Raw genomic sequence first — 19924 nt, 5'->3', positions numbered from 1 at the left:
TGTGTGTGTACTATATTTCATGGCAAATAATGTGTTTTTTGAAAGATAAAAAAATGTTATGGAACCGTGACAAGCAATTTTAGACCCCTTCAGCTCCAGGTCTGAGAGAGGCCCCTCCACCAGGTGAGTCTACCTGAAAGCATTCCTCCACTGAGGAGGGGGAGAGCAGAATGGATGGAAGATGAGTTAGGTGTCGGTGTTGCAACCAGAGCGCACCACCCACAAAGCCTGCTACGCTCTCTGCTCCTCTGAAAACTGCCGACCTGCTAATTTGTATCAGTAAACAAGCAGCCGACAACTTCAAATTGTCAACACCAATGAGGCCCGCCGCAGGAATGCACTCGCATGTGCAGAAGTGTGCTGATGTGTGTTTTTCACAGGAACACCTCTCTGAAAACCCAAACGTATTTATAATCCGTGTTAGTCATTGGACTTGATAGTAATTAATTTCACATTCGGTTGATGCAAATGATTTAGTATTTTTTGGAATATGTGGACATTATTTATATCGAGTTTCAAAACACAAATCAGTAAAACCCATTTGTGTTTATTTGTATGCTAAAAAATCAAATCCATCACCGTGAACACGTGTAAACACGCTTCTTTAGACGGGCCACCACCCACCAAGACGTGTCAGGTAAATATTTGGAGGGAGGGGGGCAGTGTCCAGTGAGGGGCACATGCCACGTGAAAATATTTGTCGCTGTCAGTCCAGACAGGGACACCTGATCCTGCGTCACCTCCTCTCTGAAGCTGAGAGACGTCCAGCTTCTCCCCCAAACATCAAGTTGAACTAAGAAGCTTCAGGCCATAAAACTCTTTCTATAGCAGAAACTTCAATGCGAAAAGCTGGTCAATATGAGGATGTCGAGTAGCATCAAGTTCGACAAACGTTTGGAGCACGGCGGTATATTGGGGTCTTTTTTGTCTTAACTGAGTCACATGGAGGGAAGACGTGATGAGTTTTTCTTTTTTTCTGGGAGGGGCTTCAATTCAACCAACTTGGTGGACTTCCTGCAATACCTAAACCCCAACGCATCGCGGCAGCACTGATGCAGATGGTGAGACCTCTTCGCCTGGTCTCATTTGAAGCTAAAATCTTAATTTTGAGCACTTTTATTGCACTACAAAAGAATTTGTGTTGCCACTACTGTAGCGCAGGGGCTCCTTCAGTAACCACCATTGCAGATTCTGAGGTGCTCTTTCAATAGCAGACCACATAGGGGAGCTACTGCTTTTTTGCAGCACATGTAACACACACAAAAACTCACGCACGCACGCATACACATTCATACTCTCATCAGATTCCTATGAATCTGCAGTTTGGATCCGGTGCAACAGATCAGAAGCTGAGCTGGAGAAGCAGTCATTTTGAATTTCACTCTGATTGTAAAAAGGCCCCCTTAGGAAAAGAAAAAAGTTCTTTGATGCTTCGTTAAACCCACTTCTGATAAAATGTGTAACCCTTGTGCTATCTTAGATGACCCCACCCTTGCATTAACGTGTTCTCCCTACCATGAAAAAGGTGGATAAAGGTGGAAAGATTTCATGTACTTCATGGACACCAGTGAGGATCACAAATCATTAAAAGAAAAAGGTTCAGCGCATAGTGGGTCTAAATGACCCAACTCCCAATGTTAAAGTGCCTAGGATAGCACAAAAACACTTTTCTGAATCTCAGAGATGATAAATGCATACAAATATCCAAAAAAAATCTATTAATATCACATCGACTGAGCATAAGTCAGAGGAGGGGAAAGGTGCAGGAATACATTTGAACTGAGGAAGTTGAGCGTCAAACAAGCAACCTTCAGACTAAAGCACTTTATAAATTGAGGAAAAAACAGCCTTATATGTTGAAGTCAGCATGCTCTGACTCAAAATATCCTAAATTCAACAAAAACAATGTTTTTCTTGTTGCCAATCATATCAATTTAACGTATATTTTTTATATTATTTCAATGATTTTTTTAAGTTTCTCATTTAAGTGTATGATTGTATTTTCTGTCCAATAAAAACTTCAAATGAATACATAAGCAGAAGGGAAGTTGCAAGTACATTTAATTTCTTTTGAAAAATGTTATGATGTTCAATGTTTTTCAAAAAAGTCTACATTACCCTTTGTCACATGCAAAACAGCACTCAGTATGCAGGACCATGATGTCAGATACAGTCAGGGAAATCCAGCAAGTGAGGACATGTTCACATAAATATCGTTACAATCAAGCGGGTTGAAAGAATGCCAACCTTTTCTGACGTTTTTGTAGGACTGCAGTCAAGATTAACGAGCAAAGACCTGGGACCCAAACAAAGGGCTAATTTGTGTCTTTTTTTGTCAGTCAGTTGACTGAAGAGCTGAGGCCCAGACGAGCCACATGGGAGGCTGCTTCAACACGTATGATGAGAGTCATTCTGCCCGTGCCACCATGTTCATCTGTCAGGTGGTTGACCCACATTTCACGAAGCCGTGCCATGCTAAGCTAGCATCAGACTTTTGCTCAAAAAGATTGGGCTATAGGTATTTAAAAAAAAACATAAGCTTTCAGTAGAATTTCCACATTTTGAATATGATATAAGTTCATCGTTGAAAATAATCATTTAGTCGTTGACTGATATATAGGGCTTAAAATGATTTTTACACTGCAAAATCCGAACCTTAGGAAAATAAAAAGGGCCCTGTTTAAAAAAAAACATTTTATTTCCTAATTTGCAAAAAATAATCATGACAAGTTAATGTATCATAAGCAAAATAATTTTAACTTGAGAAAATATGTTTGACTGACTAGAATTTTTTTCTCAAGATAAAAATTCTTGGGAAGACCATTCAAGATTTTTTTTGCTTATTTAAAGAAAATCTGCTATTGGGGTAAGAATTGTTTTACTTATTTCTAAGGGGCCTTTATATTTTTAGGGTTGAATACAGGTTTTTCATCTTTCCATTTAATATTTTAAATTTGCAGCTGTTATAAAAGTGTTTATTTTACCAAAGAAAAGTGTGACAAACAAAACTAACAGAAATGTAACATTTTAAAAACATTTTTTCAAAGCGAAAAAGAATAAACCCCAGTTTAATTAATATTATTTGCCATTTCAAATATTTTCTACGATCAGTTAAAAAATAAAACATAAATTATAAACCTAGCTTGAAGTCTTAGAAACACAGTTCTTCACAGACTAACATAACCACTGAAGTGTATTTGCAAAATGCAAAAACATTTATGTAGTGGTTCGTTTTTAAATTTCACATAGAATAAAAAATTAAGTAGATGCAGGACATGAAACACATCAACGGAAGGAAGCGGGTTTCATTTTTACTGAAACACAACAGGGAAAGGACAGTTTTCATTAAACAAGAGCCATATAATCGCTGAGCCTTTGTTTGCTTTCGGCTCTCAAATGTTCTTCGCCACCACTGGAGCTGCCTAATGGATGCAGATGGAGGAAGTGTTTGACATTACGGACACAGCAGTGCTTGTTTTAGAGGAGCTGGTCATGTGGTCTGCCGTAACAGGCCACACAGTACCCCCTTAATGTGACCCAGACCCCCCAGCCAACTCGGAGGGGCTCCAGGAACTGTCCGCTCAGGGGAAACTGAGTGTCAGTTTAGCCCCCCGGTGAACACAAGTCAACATGCCTTAATCCCCCCATCACCTAAAGTTACACTTTCGGGCCTGCAATTAGCAAACAGTCAAATCTCCCCCACACCCTTCTGAGCAAGCTTTTTCCCAATACTAATATGGAGTTCCATGGCGGGGCTGCGGCCGGCGCACAGAGGGCCGAGCTGGGATTGAGCGTCCATATTTGCTCCTGGTTTTCATGGCGAAGTGTCAGCCCAGCCACATGGGCCCTCATCTTTCACTGTCACCAAGCTGGAGAGGAAGAGATCAAAACAAACATGTGGTGGCAGGGAGTGCCTGACATGATGAATCGCAGTAATTAGCATCCAACTGCCGAGCATTTGCTGGGATTGGTGGAGGCTGTTGTGAGGGACTGTGTGACAAGATATACCGAGTCACGTCTGCAACCTGAAAACAGAAACCCGGCTGATTCAAGCAGAACCACAGCTGAGCACGTTTTGCGGGCCTCCCATTCCTGAGCGGCACAAAGTCTGAACAGTTTTACGATGTCCCCCGTAGGAAGTGGCTTACTTCCAACTCCAATGTAATGAAGTCAATTCAATCACCATTTTTTCATGACACAGATGTCGCCATGTTGGAGCCAAACAACTTCAGCAGGCACTCAGTCTGAGTCATTGTTTCTATGACAACCACCCTCACCAATAAGGAGTTGGAAGTGCACACCCCTACCACTTGAAACAGGCTCAGGAGAATCTGTCAGTCGTTTTGAACATTTGACGTTTGAAGCATCTGATTGGTTAGTTTACAACTCGACTCACTTGCACTACAAAAAAAACATGACAAAAATTAGGATGAGCAAGAACATGTTAGAAAAAGGTACCATATTTTTGCAGTTTTAGGCGCACTTACAAGGCTTATACTCCGGAGCATTTATAGATACATTTTGGTTGTGTTTACTGAGGTTACGGGTACACGACCTCTATCAATATATCAAACTGTTTTTCTATGAGTTGCTAACAATGTTGAGTGTTATCGTGAATACTCCAATGCATCGCTCATGTGTACTGGTGTCAGTACATATGGGTTTTTTTACATATTACTAACATGGTTAGGAGTTTCCATAGTTACAGCAAGGTTTCTTTTAGCTGTATCAGTCAAAATGTGCATGTTGAAAACAAGGTTGGGTGTTATTGTGAATATGCTAACACAGCTAGTGTGTAGTGGTATTGGACGTTTTTTTTACATGTTACTACAAAGGTTGGTGGTTAGTGTAGTTACAGTTATATTTATTTTAGCGGGATGAGACTGTTTTGTCTTGCTTGAACTGGCTTATAGTTTCTATAAGTTCAAAAATAGACCAATCATTGACAGGGGGCCCTATAGATACCATATAAATATGGTTGTAGATAAAGAATGGTTTTCTGACAAATATAATATCTGAGTAGTGGCTTTTTATTTCTCTATAGAAGTCAATGGGATTCTAGCTCCTTGGAAACAGCAGGTACTTCCTGTTTGGAACGCTAGGGTGAGGGATTACTCAGTCCAGTTCTCATACACGGTCAATGATGTCGTCTGTTGTAGTGGTCTTCCATGAGGTCAGATCTCCACAGGCTTCTCATGCCCTAGTTGTTGGTTTGCATTTAGGCTTATTTGCTGGACATGTTCTGCCCTTCCTGTTGTGGATGAGTGGGGGTCCTAATCCTGCTGTCACTAAATAAACTGTCAACTTGCATTATTTTAGCGTTTTTAATTGTGCAGATGAAAATCATTAATTACCGCTCTCAAATGGGGCCCTTTCCTAATGTGGCCGAGTGGAATGCAGCAGAAATTTCTAAGAGCAAACAAGCAAGAAAAAGGAATCCAGCTAAAGAGATGCATTTACTGACCAGAGACCAGAGAGAATTTAAAGGAAACATTCACTCAGCTGGGATTTCAGAGGAGAAGGAGCAGACTCTGGCCACCCCGCTGGCCTTGAAATTAACTCTGCTAACACAGTTATTAATCTGAGTCAGACAGGGAGAGCAGCTAATGGCGTATGTGCTCTAACAAACACGCACCTGTGCTTCGGCACAGAGGAGCTATCTGTAATGGTGTTTGGCAGAGAAGTCTGTGGCTCCGTTTCACAAAAATCATGGTGGCTGAGGGAGAACAGATGAAGACCAGGGAATGGAAGATGCTTGGGGAATGATGGGCATGAGGTGGTGGCTGCGGTGAAGGGGAGGGGGTCATAGCCTCAAGACCCCTCTGCCAGAAACAACAAGCAGGCCTTCTCATATTCAAATAAATACCAAACCAGTGGGGAGCAGGGAGAGGCAGCAGATAAGGGGGAGGCAAAGAGCACAAGGCAGACTAGAGCACTGCTACACTGAAGCCCTTTTAAGGATCAGGGGCCATGCAGCATGGGCAGATCTCTACAGTAGAGTGTCCATTTTGCCTTTGGATTCAGTGCCGAGGCTTAAAAAAAAGCCAAAGTGAAAAAAGGCTTTAATTAATTTGGGAAGATACGCAGACTCGCAGTCCACATCATCAGGTCTTTGCTGCAGGAATGCCAGCTATTTACCAAAGCTCCAATAGGGTGGAGGTGGAGGTGGGGGGGTAGGTGATGACGACTGGGGCTGGCGTGCAACAGATAGGAAGAGGACACTTTTCAAAAGCTAAAAGCTGCCCGGTTTTAAAACAAAGACGGGAGGGAAAGAAAAGAAGTGATTTTGAAAAAAGATCTGACTCTGGGAACCCCTCCCCTTCCACCCCCACCTTACCAATGTCCTACGCATTCCAAAGTTCTTGTTTTTTTACTTTTTCTGTCTCTTTGAGAAAAATCCATGATGATAAGTCGAGAGGAGCATTCAGGATTCACAATGGTTATGACCTCGCTGCACATGCAGGTACTGCCATGTTCATCTTCTGATTAAATGACAGCGGACATATCTGGGTGCAGCCGCATCCCAGCATGCCTCTGCTCTCCCCTTGCTGGCAGTGATTGCCGGGATATAATGATGCATGAAGGAAATCAGAGGTGGTCCATGCAGCTTCCAATAACAAAAACACATATCATCCCGGAAGATGCGAAACGGAGAAAAATTTATTTTCCTGTAATGATTTTAAACAGAAAGTGTGCTAAAATCATGATAAAACACAAACAAATATAATATTGTTTGTTTACTTTTTATTATTATTGTTTGCCAGACATTTCTTTTAACACATTTAATAGTGTACACTTTAGAGGTGCTACAAGAGATGAAACATTTTTTTCACAAATAAAAAATTGTGATTTCATATGCCTGGGGATCTTTGGTGGACTTGAACTGGGTTGACAGAGGGGAATCCTATAGTTTACCTCTGCTTGGCCATTGTTTTCTTTTCCATTGTGTTTCATGCACAGGTTTTTCTTTTTTATCATGAACCCCCAAAACAAGGGTGCACAGGAAAACCACTTGAATAAACCAGCAAGGAAATGTTGTTTTTCTTTTCTTTTTACTTTTTTTTACTGAAAGAAAAAACAATTCTTTTGTATTTTTATTACAAACAAAAGCATTAAAAATACAAAAAAGTGTTTTCCAAGTGAAAAATATTATTTACAACTCAGATCTCCTGAACTCTGACCACCTATTAATATTAACAGGTCAAAGTGGAATCATTAGTGTTACTAAATTGTTATTTAAATTATATTTGTAATTCATGTATTCTGTCCTATTTTGACATTAAATTAATTAAAATAAGGAAAAAATACACAAAAATACTTTTAGAATGATTGAAATAATCCTGATTTGTAGCTTAAATTTATAGAAGCTCATCAGATTTATTATTATTATTGTTATTATTATTAATATTATTATTATACTCCTAAACATGTTACAAAACATCCAAAAAGCTAAAGTAGAGAAGCATTTATATTGCATAAGGTTGCCTTCTGGGCGTTTTAAAAGATGCTTCTTTTAATGATTCCTTGTGAGGGAATGATCCGGCCGTCTTTCACGGCTTTCACGGAAGAACCAGCCCACAACATTATACAGATTTTGCCTGCGTGCACCTGCTCAGAAACAACACGTCAGCAGCTAAAAGGTTTATCAGAAAGAAGAAAAAAACATCCCAATAAAACATACCAGAGAGAGCTTCAGCATATTTTAGATTTTTAAAAATGGTGACAAAATAATTACAATAAAGAGGTTTGTTGTGATTAAATTAAAAGTTTATTTTTTCCCCGGGGAAAACTATTTTCTTTGCTTTGGATCGAACTGTGATACACTTACAAAAAAAAAAAAGTTGGTTTATTTTGAGCCAAAAAAAATATGAATACCAAAAGCAGAAAAGGAAGAAGAGATGATGAGAACATACGCCCACGGGTCCCTCCTAACACTTATTATGACCCAAGTCAGTCTCTGTTTACTAAGAAGACAAATATAGCAACGCTAAGTCTTGACGCTGGACATTTAATGAGGCAGTTTTCGTTTTTATTTCGTTTTTTTAAGTTTGGCCATTCGTCATGTCACCACAGCCGGACGTGGAACGCACGGGCCTTTTCCGCGATTTCAAAGACAAACCACGAGCAGCAAAAACTCTGACTAAAATTCTTTTGAATCTGACTACATTACTTTGTGATATTTATTTTCGAGACGAGTTCTCAAAGCATCAATAAAAAATTGGAATTTTATTGTACGAATCAGATAAAAACGAGAATTCTTGTGCGTAAATACGCATGCCAAAAACAGCTAGTAGGTTCTCCAAGATCAAACGTTTGAAAGATGGTTAAGCAACATATTATTTTCAAAGGCCTCCGTGACATAATGCATGGCAAATTTATGTTATCAATACAAATGACAACAATTCCCACAACACAAAAATATAAAAAAAATCAAATATTATAAAATGCAAAATATGTGACGATATCTCACTAATGGCGAATTGAAAGAAGGAAAAGAAGAAATTATTTTTTATGCTTTTTTTGTATTTTTTCCTAGCAAATGGATTATTCGTTAACGTGCAACAAACATAGAAATAAAAAACAAATTCATAATTTTACGGAAGTGGTAACACCGTAAAATCTCCGCGTAAAATAAGGACCCCTCAGTCATCGCGTGAAAGGAGCAGAGACGGTCATAAGTCGTTCCCTTCTTGGTCAAACGGGGCTCAGGTCTGTTTCCTCTGATTAATGAGAGCGGTCACTTTGTTGGGTTGTCGTCATATTTGTGCTTGAGCGCTGAGACTCTTCAACGTAACATTCAGAGCAAAAACAAAACAAAGTTCCGACCTTGGCAAAATTGCGCGGTCAAATAAAACGCGCATATTTGAAATAAACTCATCTTGAGGAGATTTTCTTTTAACGCAGAAACAACTGGAGTTGTTTTCCTCCCAGACACCCAAAGGGCAGCGCGCTTTAATTTTTGAGCCATTTCCCATACAGACGGTTTTTTAAATCTGTCGTTGCTCCATTTTTCCCCATATCAAAAGCATCTTGCTGTAAAAAAAAAAGTCTGTTTCCCCTTAGGTGTGTTTGTGGAAATGTTCTGTACTGCAATGCGGCCTGCGAATTCCAACACGGCCTCTTCTCGGTTTGGTGCGCTCCTGGCTGGGTTGTGTCTGTTAACACCTGAGTATTTACAAAGGAGGCTTCCGACTTGGCAATGATGAAGTGAGCTGGAATCGATGCTAGCATCGCATCTGATCAAACAGGCCGTTACGCACAGAAGAGGAGGAGTTTGGAGAACAAAATCTATCTATCTATCTATCTATCTATCTATCTATCTATCTATCTATCTATCTATCTATCTATCTATCTATCTATCTATCTATCTATCTATCTATCTATCTCTCTCTCTCTCTCTCTCTCTCTCTCTCTCTCTCTCTCTCTCTCTCTCTCTCTCTCTCTCCATCCATCCATCCATCCATCCATCCCGTGGAGAATCCCCCAGAGCACACACAGGTTTAATCTCCTGCTCCTTTCACACTTAATTCGGTGCCAATTGAAGGGTATCGCAGCAGCTTCCACAAAGCGCACCTCTACTTGCTGCACATTAAAGCTAAACCTCGATAAGCTGAGAAAGACTGGCAGACAAAGAGGTCAAGTCCAAGTGAAACAGCCAAATCGGTGTCTTTCGAGTTTTACTTTTTTTCACTATTTGTGCTTATTTGTCGAAACATTTAGAGCATGGACCTCCTGGTTCTAAAATTACTTTTGCTTTTGGGGGCTAATTTTTTTTAAGTTTGTCTGTTACACTCAAAGATGTTCTAACAAAACTTGAACAGAAAACCTCATTTTGTGGAGCTTACTATTGCGCATGAGTTGCAGTTTAGTATAGTTCAGCCGATGTTCAGCTCCGAAAAAAGGGAGTACATAAGGACGGCTGAGGAGGCGCAGATATGTATATAGTGCCATCATTTACTGGAAACGAGGCGCGCTCTGAAGCCGGACACTGCAGTGACGTTGAACTTCACTTCAAATGACTGACAATGTCTTTTTGAAATGAAACATTCAGCTCAGCGCGCGCACACTTTTTTTTTTTTTTTTTTTTGCAAAGCAGGGGAGGCGTGGATCTCCCTCACTTTTGACATTCTCGTGCCCGTGGTAGATTCTCCTCAAGGCACGACTCAGATGACACCACCCCGCCAGCGATCGGAGGAGAAACAACGGAAGCTCTTTCTCCCTCCCTCGTGCGTCTATTTTGACACTGGAGCGCTTCTTGCGGGGTTCCGCGAAATAGATCGAAACTTCGGGGAGTTGTTTGCGTGTTCACAGTAGCTGCGGGAATCCTCTGCGGGAAAGCGCATGAGCCACGGAGTGCCAGTGGTGGAATGTAGGAGCGAAAAAAGCGCATTTTTGGCGCATGATCCCTTTCGTCGTGTGCAGCCTTCTACTTTCTGTGCGGTTGGAAGGCAGAGGAGGGGGAGGAAGAGGAGGAGGAAGAGGAGGAGGAGGGACGGCTTTTAACGACCCGATTTCTTGCCTATGGACGACGGCGGTCCCCTTTCTCCAAAGGCAAATGCTTTCAGTATTGCCTCTCTGATTTCGGCTGCAGAGCGAGCAGGAAACGCAGCGTCTGACAAACACAGCACCGGCCTGAACAAGCCAGACCTGCACAAGCACAGTTCTTTTACAATGCACTACAGCACTGTCACCAGGGAAATGGAAGGTAAATGTAGATTTTATGTAGCTGTTGAGACGTTTGTGATTAAATAAATACACCCCACTATCACCCGTGCGCACCCGTTCATGGGCAAGTTTTTTCTCTCGAGATTTGGTGGTGCGTCGTTTGAGCTACAGGATTTGGAGAACCTGGCAGAGTTTGTGTCGACAGAAATGTGGTCACTAGTTTTCAAAGGGGAGGGGGGAATCCAGTCATTCCAGTCTTGAAACTTTAATTCTGGACGAAAATGAAGTAAAAAAGACGAAGGTTCACAGGGGAAGCGTGCGTAATGGTAAAAAACAGACCATAATAATCACATCCAGCTCACATTAGGAGGGTTGCATGTCCATCCCGCACTTGGATTGTTTCATAGACAGCAACTGTCACCTGTTGCCTGGTTGTTTGTTTGTTCATGCAAATCAGCGCGTGTTTACCTTGTAAAGCGCTAATACTCCTCCGCACTGCAGGGCAGATCCTTAGTGTTTGTGAACGGGGGTGATGGGGGCGAGACCCTGCCTTATCCAAAAGTTAAATGGGTGCCGGAAAGCCCATTTAAAAAAAAAAGAAAGAAAGAAAAAAGGACGCACTTCTCTGTCAATCAGTCTCGTCCCAAAGGCGAGGAAAAGGCACATTACCTGCAGTTCCTTATCTAAATAGAAATAAGAACCGGTTTTTATCGCAAAGGGGAGGCCCTCTGCGTCAGATAAGAAAGGAGGCTGGCCTGAGCGTAACGCACTGCAGTGGCGCACAGCAGAGGCGGCTCAGGACGCAGATCGATCCAGAGGAAACGCTGTCGGCACGAAGTCAAAGCTGTGAACAGCTGGGAGCTGCAGTTTTTGGACTTATTTTGGACGTCAGATCAGTGGATGCAGCTTTGAGGACAACTGAGTGCAGACATTTTGAACTGAAATCGGAGTGCGTTTACATCTGGGGATCTCTGAATACTGATTTTCTTAACCTGTTTTTCGTTTTGAACCAACTTGTGAAGAAAGGCACACTTATTAGTTGCTAAAATCCAGTTTTCTGGGATGATTTCAGCCATCTCCAGCCCGTGGCTGACGCAGCTGTCCCATTTTTGCGATGTTGCAGCCTTCACGACGAACAGCCTGAGCAGCCTGAACACGCCGGGGGGCTATCATCTCTCCCCGTCCCCCGGGGACCCTTACAGCCAGCATGAGTCCCACTTCGAGCCCTGCCCGGCCACCCAGCATACCTACAACTATCCGGGATCCAATTCGGGTCCGGCTCAGCCGAGCGACACCGGGACTCCCAACTGCTCGTCGTCGTCGTCGTCCTCCAGCTCTACGCCGAACAGCAAAAGTATCGTGAAAAAGAACCCCAAGGTAGCCAATATTAACGTGCAGCTGGAGATGAAAGCATTGTGGGACGAGTTTAATCAGCTGGGAACGGAGATGATAGTCACCAAAGCGGGCAGGTGAGCGCACTGAACAAGCTGGCCGGCGCAGCGTTTCCTTCTGTTACTTCACTTCTTCAGTCCAAATATTACAAAATTCACCAAATTCATAAAGGAAAATAGAACAAATTCCTAGATTATTTTAAGACTTAAAACCAATACTTTTTTAGATGTTATGGAATTTTCATTTAGTTATTTATTTTTTTGAAAATTGATCCGATTTTTTTTTCTAAAAAAAACGACAGTCCTAAATGTCAAAATACGTATTTTGGAGTTTAAATCGGTTAATTCAAACATAAAGTTTTGCCTCGTGCACTTTTGGACCATAACGCAAGATTGAGAAAACATTTGTGCATCTGAATCTCCAGACTTTGACATTTGTTGTTTATGGCCATGCGTGGATCCGTGGACGCGCAGGCGTTGCGCGTCATCCATAAACCCACCATTTGATACTGTTGCTTTACGGGCCGACACATTTTAATCTGCCGCCCTGTTTATGTATGATGTAGTTTTACTTTTTAGTACCTTTGTAATGAATCTTGATCTTTTTTTTATCTGCTGGAGAGTTTTATTTTTTGATTAAACGATTATATTAAATGTGGGTTATTGAATAATTCGACATCCCTTTTTTGCCAAATCTGCAGATCTGGGAGTATCTCTTACATGTTCTGACCCGTGACCTTTTCGGGGCCTATAAACTTTACTACTCGACATAAACACTCCGTGCGCTGCTTTTCACAGCCAGCAACCAAACACGGCACGCAGAGCTGAATTTTAATGTTAAGAAGAATCATGGAGCGGGTGCCTGGAGTCGGAAAGTGAGGGGTAGGGTTTTCCCCGCTCTGCTCTGTCTGACAGGAGAAAGGGGATCTGCAACAGAGCACTTTAAAAGCTCCTTCAGCCTCACCTAGCCACAACACTGACGTTAATTGAGCGTTGATTTCAGGATCCCTTTCACTGGCTCAGCAGATTACTCAACTTTCGCCATGTTGTTGGTGGACACGGACCTGCTGCATAACCTCTTTGGTTCTGAAGGGAAAATGTCAGGGCGCAGAAGAAAAGAAAAACAAAAATTTCCAGAAGAGCTTCGGCCTGTTTGTTTCTGCTAAAACAGAGATAATTCCTTTAAAATCAAAATGTACAGGATATATAATTATATTTTCCCTTTTGTATCAGCCTTACTTTTGATTGAGGTAAATTGATGAACGTGCATGCGCAATTTACGCACGTAACCCTTCAAATGAATGACAGATCAGACAGAAAGCTTCTGCAGTTTATTGCATGACTAAACAGGAGGGAAATTGATTTTAAAAAGAGTGGATACAAAAACAACAACAACAATATAGGCATAGTAAATCAAAAAGATAATTACGCGCAGAGATCGCGTTTTTACAGGATCATATGACCCCTGAGGCTTTCAGCTCGAGGAAAATTACCCTCCTAAAGCCTGGAGATACGTGTCTTTCAAATATTTGGAAAGTGTTCCTTCTTGAAAACTAATCAAATTCATTTTTTCCTACCGAGGAGTTCCATCAAAATCAGTAGACACCGCAGCACATGCGCTCTTTTGTCTGCAGATAAGAAAGGTGGAAAAATGTTGATATTTAAATGTGCACCAAAAACATTAAAATTCTTTTTATTTTTCTTTGTCAGGAGAATGTTTCCAACTTTTCAAGTGAAAATATTTGGGATGGATCCCATGGCGGACTACATGCTTCTCATGGACTTCCTGCCTGTGGATGACAAGCGCTACAGGTAACCTCCCGGATGATTTTTCCCCAAAGAAACCTGGGAGACATAAATTGTGTAATTTCTTTCTTTGAATATAAATAAACATCTACTTTACACACCCAGGTGTAATATGCAACCATAGTAGCTTCAACTTTAAGAGGCTCATTCCAAACACACTTTCTGATAGGCTAATCCATAATAGTTTAAAAAAAATAGAAGGAAGCGCGTTTGAACTATTATTAGTTAGATATTACATTTTCTTAATTTCCGAGTCTGTGGACATTTTCATGCGTGACTATGTTGTCACAACTAAAACCATATCTGATATAATGATTTTTGTTTTTATGGGTCTTTCAGGTATGCTTTCCACAGCTCGTCGTGGCTGGTGGCGGGGAAAGCGGATCCTGCCACACCGGGCAGGGTCCATTACCACCCGGACTCTCCGGCCAAAGGCGCGCAGTGGATGAAGCAGATAGTCTCCTTTGATAAACTCAAGTTAACTAACAACCTGCTGGATGACAACGGACATGTAAGTACAGAACTGAAAGCAGTGGTTAAAAAACTAGAGACAAATAATACGTTTTAAAATCACGTCAATCAATTTAAAAAACACAAAAATCTGGATCATTTTTCGTTGCATTCCTTAAAATAAACGTGAAAAACCATTAACGGAAATGTCAAAATCCTGATTGGAAGTTTTATCAGAAGTAAAGATTCAAATACTTCAATGAAGCCCAAAAGTGCAGAGTCAAAACCAAACAAATGAAATTAAAAATATATAGTTTTAAAGTTTATTTTTCCTGTTAAAGAAGAACTTAACTAAACAACTGAAATACTGATAATATGTCATACACACAAAAACTTTATAGTTAAAAATAAATAAATGTTTTTAACCCAACACTGAGGTTAACAAGTTACTAACTTTTGTCTGGGTTGTTTTACCTCAGAAAAAAAACATAAATAGGCTTCAAATGAAACCCAAAAAATTAGTATTGCTCTAAAATGTTACCCATTATATTTCCTAAGATGAATAACCCAAGAATTGGGTTAAAGAAATAACAGTGTTTTAAATGTCTAATAACTTGTGTAGTATATGTCCACTTCAATATTATATAGATTATTTTCTCATTTTTAAAATCAAAAGTCCTTGCCTTTGCATATTTAACATATGCAAATTTTTGTCCAGTCTTTTCTACAAATGTTTAACATCAATAAAGTTGTTATTAGATAGTTGCAGACGCTATGTGTTTGTATATTAATCCTCATAAAATCTAGCGGGGTTAAGGTTTATTTTATCAACAGCCGTTGTAATTTTATGCAAATATCAATACATTCGTTGGGCTTTAGGTTATTTGCTTGCAGAAAAATAGGCTTCACATCCACAGATCATCAGGTTTTCTGTATTTTCAAAGGATTCTCCGCATGTGTTAAGTCGATGTTTTATAAATTAAATGAGAAATGCAGAAGATGCACGTGCCATTCGTGATTTTTACGCAATTTTTACGCAAGCCATCGGTTGTGTGTTACTGTTGCGTCCTCTGTTTTTGTGCAGCATCAGATCCAGCTTACGTGCTCATAAACACGAATGTGACTGAAAGACTGAGCTTTGTCCTTTCCACAGATCATTCTGAACTCCATGCACCGCTACCAACCCAGGTTCCATGTGGTTTATGTAGACCCGCGCAAGGACAGCGAGAAGTACGCCGAGGAGAACTACAAAACCTTTGTTTTTGAGGAAACCCGCTTCACGGCCGTCACAGCTTACCAGAACCATCGGGTGAGTGCAGCTTCACGAAGCCTGCGCGGTCTGCATGCGTAGGAAGCCTGCAGCCACATCATGAGCGCTTTTTTCCACCACACTGACGTAGAATGTGACTTGTGGCGCTTTTAACGACACGTTTCACATGGTCTGCTACTTTTGCTGCAAATCCATACAAGAACGAGCGGCTTCCGTGATTTGCTGCAGGTCTCACAGGCTGCGCTCTCCGCGCGTAAACGCTTGTGGTCTGGCTGCGCGCACAGCTGCGCGGCGTTCTCTGCGCCGCGGATGCTCTGCTTTCCATCAGTCTTTGCGCCTGTTTAGATTCAGTCGTCAGTGGTTATTTAAAACGACTTCTAAACACCGAAAAGTTAATAAAACTCCTTTTCTGTAGACATTCAACCGCGCAGAGACTGGTGCTGCAGTGATGTTGTCATAAGCATATTTTTAACTGAGCAAGAAACAACTATTTTGTCTTTTAGTATTATAATAAACTTTTGTGTGTGTGTGTATATATATATATATATATATATATATATATATATATATATATATATATATATATATATATATACATATATATATATATATATATATATATATATATATATATATATATATATATATATATATATATATATATATATATATATATATATATATATATATATATATATAATATTATAGATAAATGTGATTTATTTGACATGTTTTTAGAATTCCAGTCCTCTTTAAAGACATTTTATGTTGTTTCATCCGTAGAGAATGCATCTATTATTTCAAACTATCACTGACTTTTAGTTCATCAAATATAAAAAACAAAAGAAAAGATGGTTACATACTATTGGTTTTCTTTTCAGATTACACAGCTGAAAATCGCCAGCAATCCCTTTGCGAAAGGCTTTAGGGACTGTGACCCGGAAGACTGGTGAGCATTCACACTCAAATATCACAAACATGCCAGCTTGAGTTTAGGGAAGCCCTGAAGGGCAGAAAACTATTTGCAAAATTGTTTGATGCAGGGGTCTGAAGGGAGGAGGTCTCTTCTATATGGGTTGTTATGAATAAGAGAATATCAGAGGTTATTGCTGCAAAGTCAATCAACTATGTCGGTCACTGACAATTTCCTTTCACTGATAATTTTTTTAGCAGTAAACCCCACCCAGACAGATCAAACACCAAATCTTTCAAATTCAGTTCCTCCTGCTGTGTAAACACATTAAAAAATATTTCTGGGAGACGTTATTCCACTTTTGGATATGGATTAAAAAAAGAAAAAAAGAGTATTTACTATTTAATTATTAAGAGTTGGGATCTTTTTGTGTTCATTCTGTTGATTTTAAATTAAAAGTTACAAACAAGAAGTATTCTCATATAGAACAGGACTGTGTCATTGACGTTTGTTAAGTCTGTGTAACTGAATCCTATCTCCTGTCTGCAGGCCCAGGAATCACAGGCCAGGCTCTCTGCCAATAATGAGTGCCTTTGCCAGAACAAGAAACCCAATGTCATCTCCCCCTCAGCAAAACGGCACAGACAAAGGTCTGCACCTTGTTTTAGTTCAAAACGGATGCCTGCCATTGAAAACAAACCAAACAACCAAATGTTGTTGTTTTTTTAGGGATTCTGTAATTCTATTATTCATCGATTGGCATTCATCATCACTTCCACCTTGTAGTGCAGTGGTGTATTCAGGCCCACGTTGGCTTTTAATTAAACATCAAAAATCTGTCTGTGTCATCCTCTGAACATAACAGGGGTTTTTGTGCTGTTATATAAGAGACCTTATGAAACTTTCCTGAAATGAGCATTGAAGTATTTACCAGTTAAATGACATGAATTTATTCTTTGCATGTGATTATTTTTTTAGAAATAAAAAAAAACATAATTTTTATTCTAAAGTTTTAAAAATTAGGTTTTTTTCCTTATTGAAAATCTTTTAATGGCAGACACTTTTTTCTTTTGTCTATATTTCCTTATGTTAAGCCTTTTTAAAGTCCTTGACATTTAAATTTATATATTTTGACATTATTTATTTATCAATTATAAATTATGTACTTGTGTACAGCAGTTGAGCAAATAGATAAGATCTGAAGGCCTCTTGTGTTGGTCAGATTTTACTGTTACAATAGGGGGTTATAAATCTTTGAACATAGGAGTATCTTTGTACAAACCCCTTCTGTATTTGATGCTAAACTTTATTTATATACCTTTTATTTGTATACCTCTCTTTAAAAAAAGGTCATTCGTGTTCTTGCTTTCAAGTAGATGCTAGATAAATGTAGATTTGGAGCAAAAGTGGTTTGATGCATATCTTCATCATTAGGCATCAAGGGGTAAAAATTATTTAGTTTTTGTGCAAAACTTTGGGATGAAATCTGTCCACACACCAGCTATTCTTAACTTTACCTTGTTTTCACAGAAGACAGCAGACGGGAGTACGAGCGCGACCCCAGTGGCACACCCTTACACGCAGACCCAGCTCACCAGCTCATGTCCCGTGTCCTCAGCCCCGCCCTGCCTGTTCCAGGAGGCCTTCACGCCGTCCCACTTTCAGGTGGCCGACCCAGCCCTCCTCACGATCTCCGGTCGGATCCCCACCCCCTACCCCCGGACACCTTGCACCATCACCCTTACAAGTACCCCAACACATATGAACACTATCTAGGAGCCAAGACCAGACCGTCACCGTACCCCTTACCCAGCATCAGAGGACACACGTATCATCACCACATGAATCCCGCCACAGCGAACATGTACTCAGCCACCAGTGGCCCCTCAAACTATGACTATGGGCCCAGATAATGACTGTCCAGGGAGGCTGTCGGGCTGAGGACTGTGGAGGTCACTGCAAGCAGGACAGCAGCAATGTCCTTTCCAATGGTGGCTAGTGCAGTCAGCGGAGCGCCCCCCCCCCCCACCCCTCCGTTCTGCTGGATAAACACCAACGTATTTATTTAAAGGAAATGTGTCTTCCCGCGAAGCACAGGCCCTTAAAGAGGTCAACTCTGACCTTTGAACTTAGCTCCATGAGGACCCGTCCTACCTTGAGCAGTGCAGACACAAGCAAAGACAAGAGGAACCTCTCCTTAACAGGGACAATACTTTTCATCACAGACTGATTTCTTTTTCCTTTTTTTGATGCACTTTTTGATTTGCGTTGTTTTATTATATTGCTTTCAAAAAAAGCCATATGTCATATAGTCCCATCAACAAGGTAGACAAGATATTTGCATGCTGAGCTCATCAGAAGATGTTGAAACAGATCAGCATGTTTTGGCATGAGATGAAAAAGGAAAAAAAAGGATTCTGAACATCCTGAGCTGCTCTGAGAAGCTTGTACCATGGCACTGACTTGCAGAAATTCTACGCAAATAAATGAAGCCGAATGACTTTTCTGTATCTGTAAAATAAACATTAAATTCTTGTAATTCATAAAGAGGAAAAGTCTCTGTTAAAATATTTCATTTCAAGGCCTTAAATGTAGTTAGGGTAGGAAAAAAACATAGCTTGCTCATCGTATTGTTGACGTTTGTCTGGACGGATTTCTGCAGCGCTGAGACAGGTTGAGGTCTCCTCTGCTGCTGCGCTCACAGGATTTGAAAGCTGTCAGATCTAAGAATGATTCAAATGTTGGAATCTGCACCTGGGTTGACAAGAAAATACACTCGACTAATCACGCTAAAGTCACACTCCCTGCCTGATGGAACAACCGGAAAGTTGTATTTTCAAACTTTTACAAGTTTTACAAAGTTGGCTTTTTGTTTTCACGAAAATTAATGAATAAATTAAATAGTTTTTTTCTAAAGAAAAGTTAGCGTTTAAACTATAAATTAACTAGCAGCACCTTTAGATGACACATATACTGGAAAAATGGACAATGCTCAACTTCTTTTTCCCCCAAAAAATTCTCCTGGCTGCATCTCTTTTGTCCTTTGTTGTCAAGATACATTTTTTTGAGAGAACACTCTGCTTTTGGATTTAGGCATATCAATAAAAAGGGAAATGTAGCCAAACAATCCATTGTAATAAATATTTTTTCCCCCTTGAAGCAGCTGCCGTTGCGTTAAGCTCGGCGGAGGGGTTTGCCTGGAGGCTCTTGACCTCTGACTGTTAAACGGTTTGTAAAAGTGTCGGAGGTTAAATAATGTTTCCCCTACGTTCAGACCAAAACCAATTTGTTGCATAATTTGTGTTTGTTTACCTTTTTTTTAAATTAAATATGGAAAATGTAGAAAAAGTAGAGAAGTTTGACAATTCCTTTTAAGCTAGCTTTAAAAACTTACAAGAGCTTTAGAGAAAATAATTGTGTGACCCTTTT

At 40.3% G+C, this 19924-nt stretch overlaps 1 protein-coding gene across 4 annotated transcripts; it reads left to right on the top strand.

The window, feature by feature from the left end:
• The first annotated feature begins 10076 nt into the window (after nucleotides 1-10076).
• tbx1 (T-box 1) lies at nucleotides 10077-19050 on the top strand. Of its 4 annotated transcripts, none has more exons than XM_011479536.3 (8): nucleotides 10077-10705; nucleotides 11738-12134; nucleotides 13767-13868; nucleotides 14202-14373; nucleotides 15466-15621; nucleotides 16464-16531; nucleotides 17045-17145; nucleotides 18029-19050. In XM_011479536.3, the coding sequence occupies exons 1-8, from the start codon at nucleotides 10522-10524 to the stop codon at nucleotides 18406-18408; spliced, it is 1560 nt and encodes a 519-aa protein (XP_011477838.1). In that variant the 5' UTR covers nucleotides 10077-10521; the 3' UTR covers nucleotides 18409-19050. The 4 variants fall into 4 exon arrangements, with proteins under 4 accessions (XP_011477838.1, XP_011477839.1, XP_011477837.1 ...); XM_011479537.3 differs by having other exon boundaries at nucleotides 10078-10705; nucleotides 11789-12134; XM_011479535.3 differs by having other exon boundaries at nucleotides 10079-10705; nucleotides 18026-19050.
• Nucleotides 19051-19924: the final 874 nt, after the last annotated feature.

The sequence above is a fragment of the Oryzias latipes genome, chromosome 9, assembly GCF_002234675.1.
Source record: "Oryzias latipes chromosome 9, ASM223467v1".
Taxonomy (NCBI): domain Eukaryota; kingdom Metazoa; phylum Chordata; class Actinopteri; order Beloniformes; family Adrianichthyidae; genus Oryzias; species Oryzias latipes.
The sequence above is the reverse complement of the archived record's forward strand: the minus strand, read 5'-3'. Positions and strand labels throughout refer to the sequence as shown.

Excerpts from the sequence above, each read along its gene's own strand:
- tbx1 (XM_011479535.3), top strand. The coding sequence starts at position 10,522 with ATGGACGACGGCGGTCCCCTTTCTCCAAAGGCAAATGCTTTCAGTATT. Across the intron at positions 12,135-13,766 it reads ATAGTCACCAAAGCGGGCAG|GAGAATGTTTCCAACTTTTC; the intron begins GTGAGCGCACTG and ends TTTCTTTGTCAG. Across the intron at positions 15,622-16,463 it reads CAGCTTACCAGAACCATCGG|ATTACACAGCTGAAAATCGC; the intron begins GTGAGTGCAGCT and ends TTTTCTTTTCAG.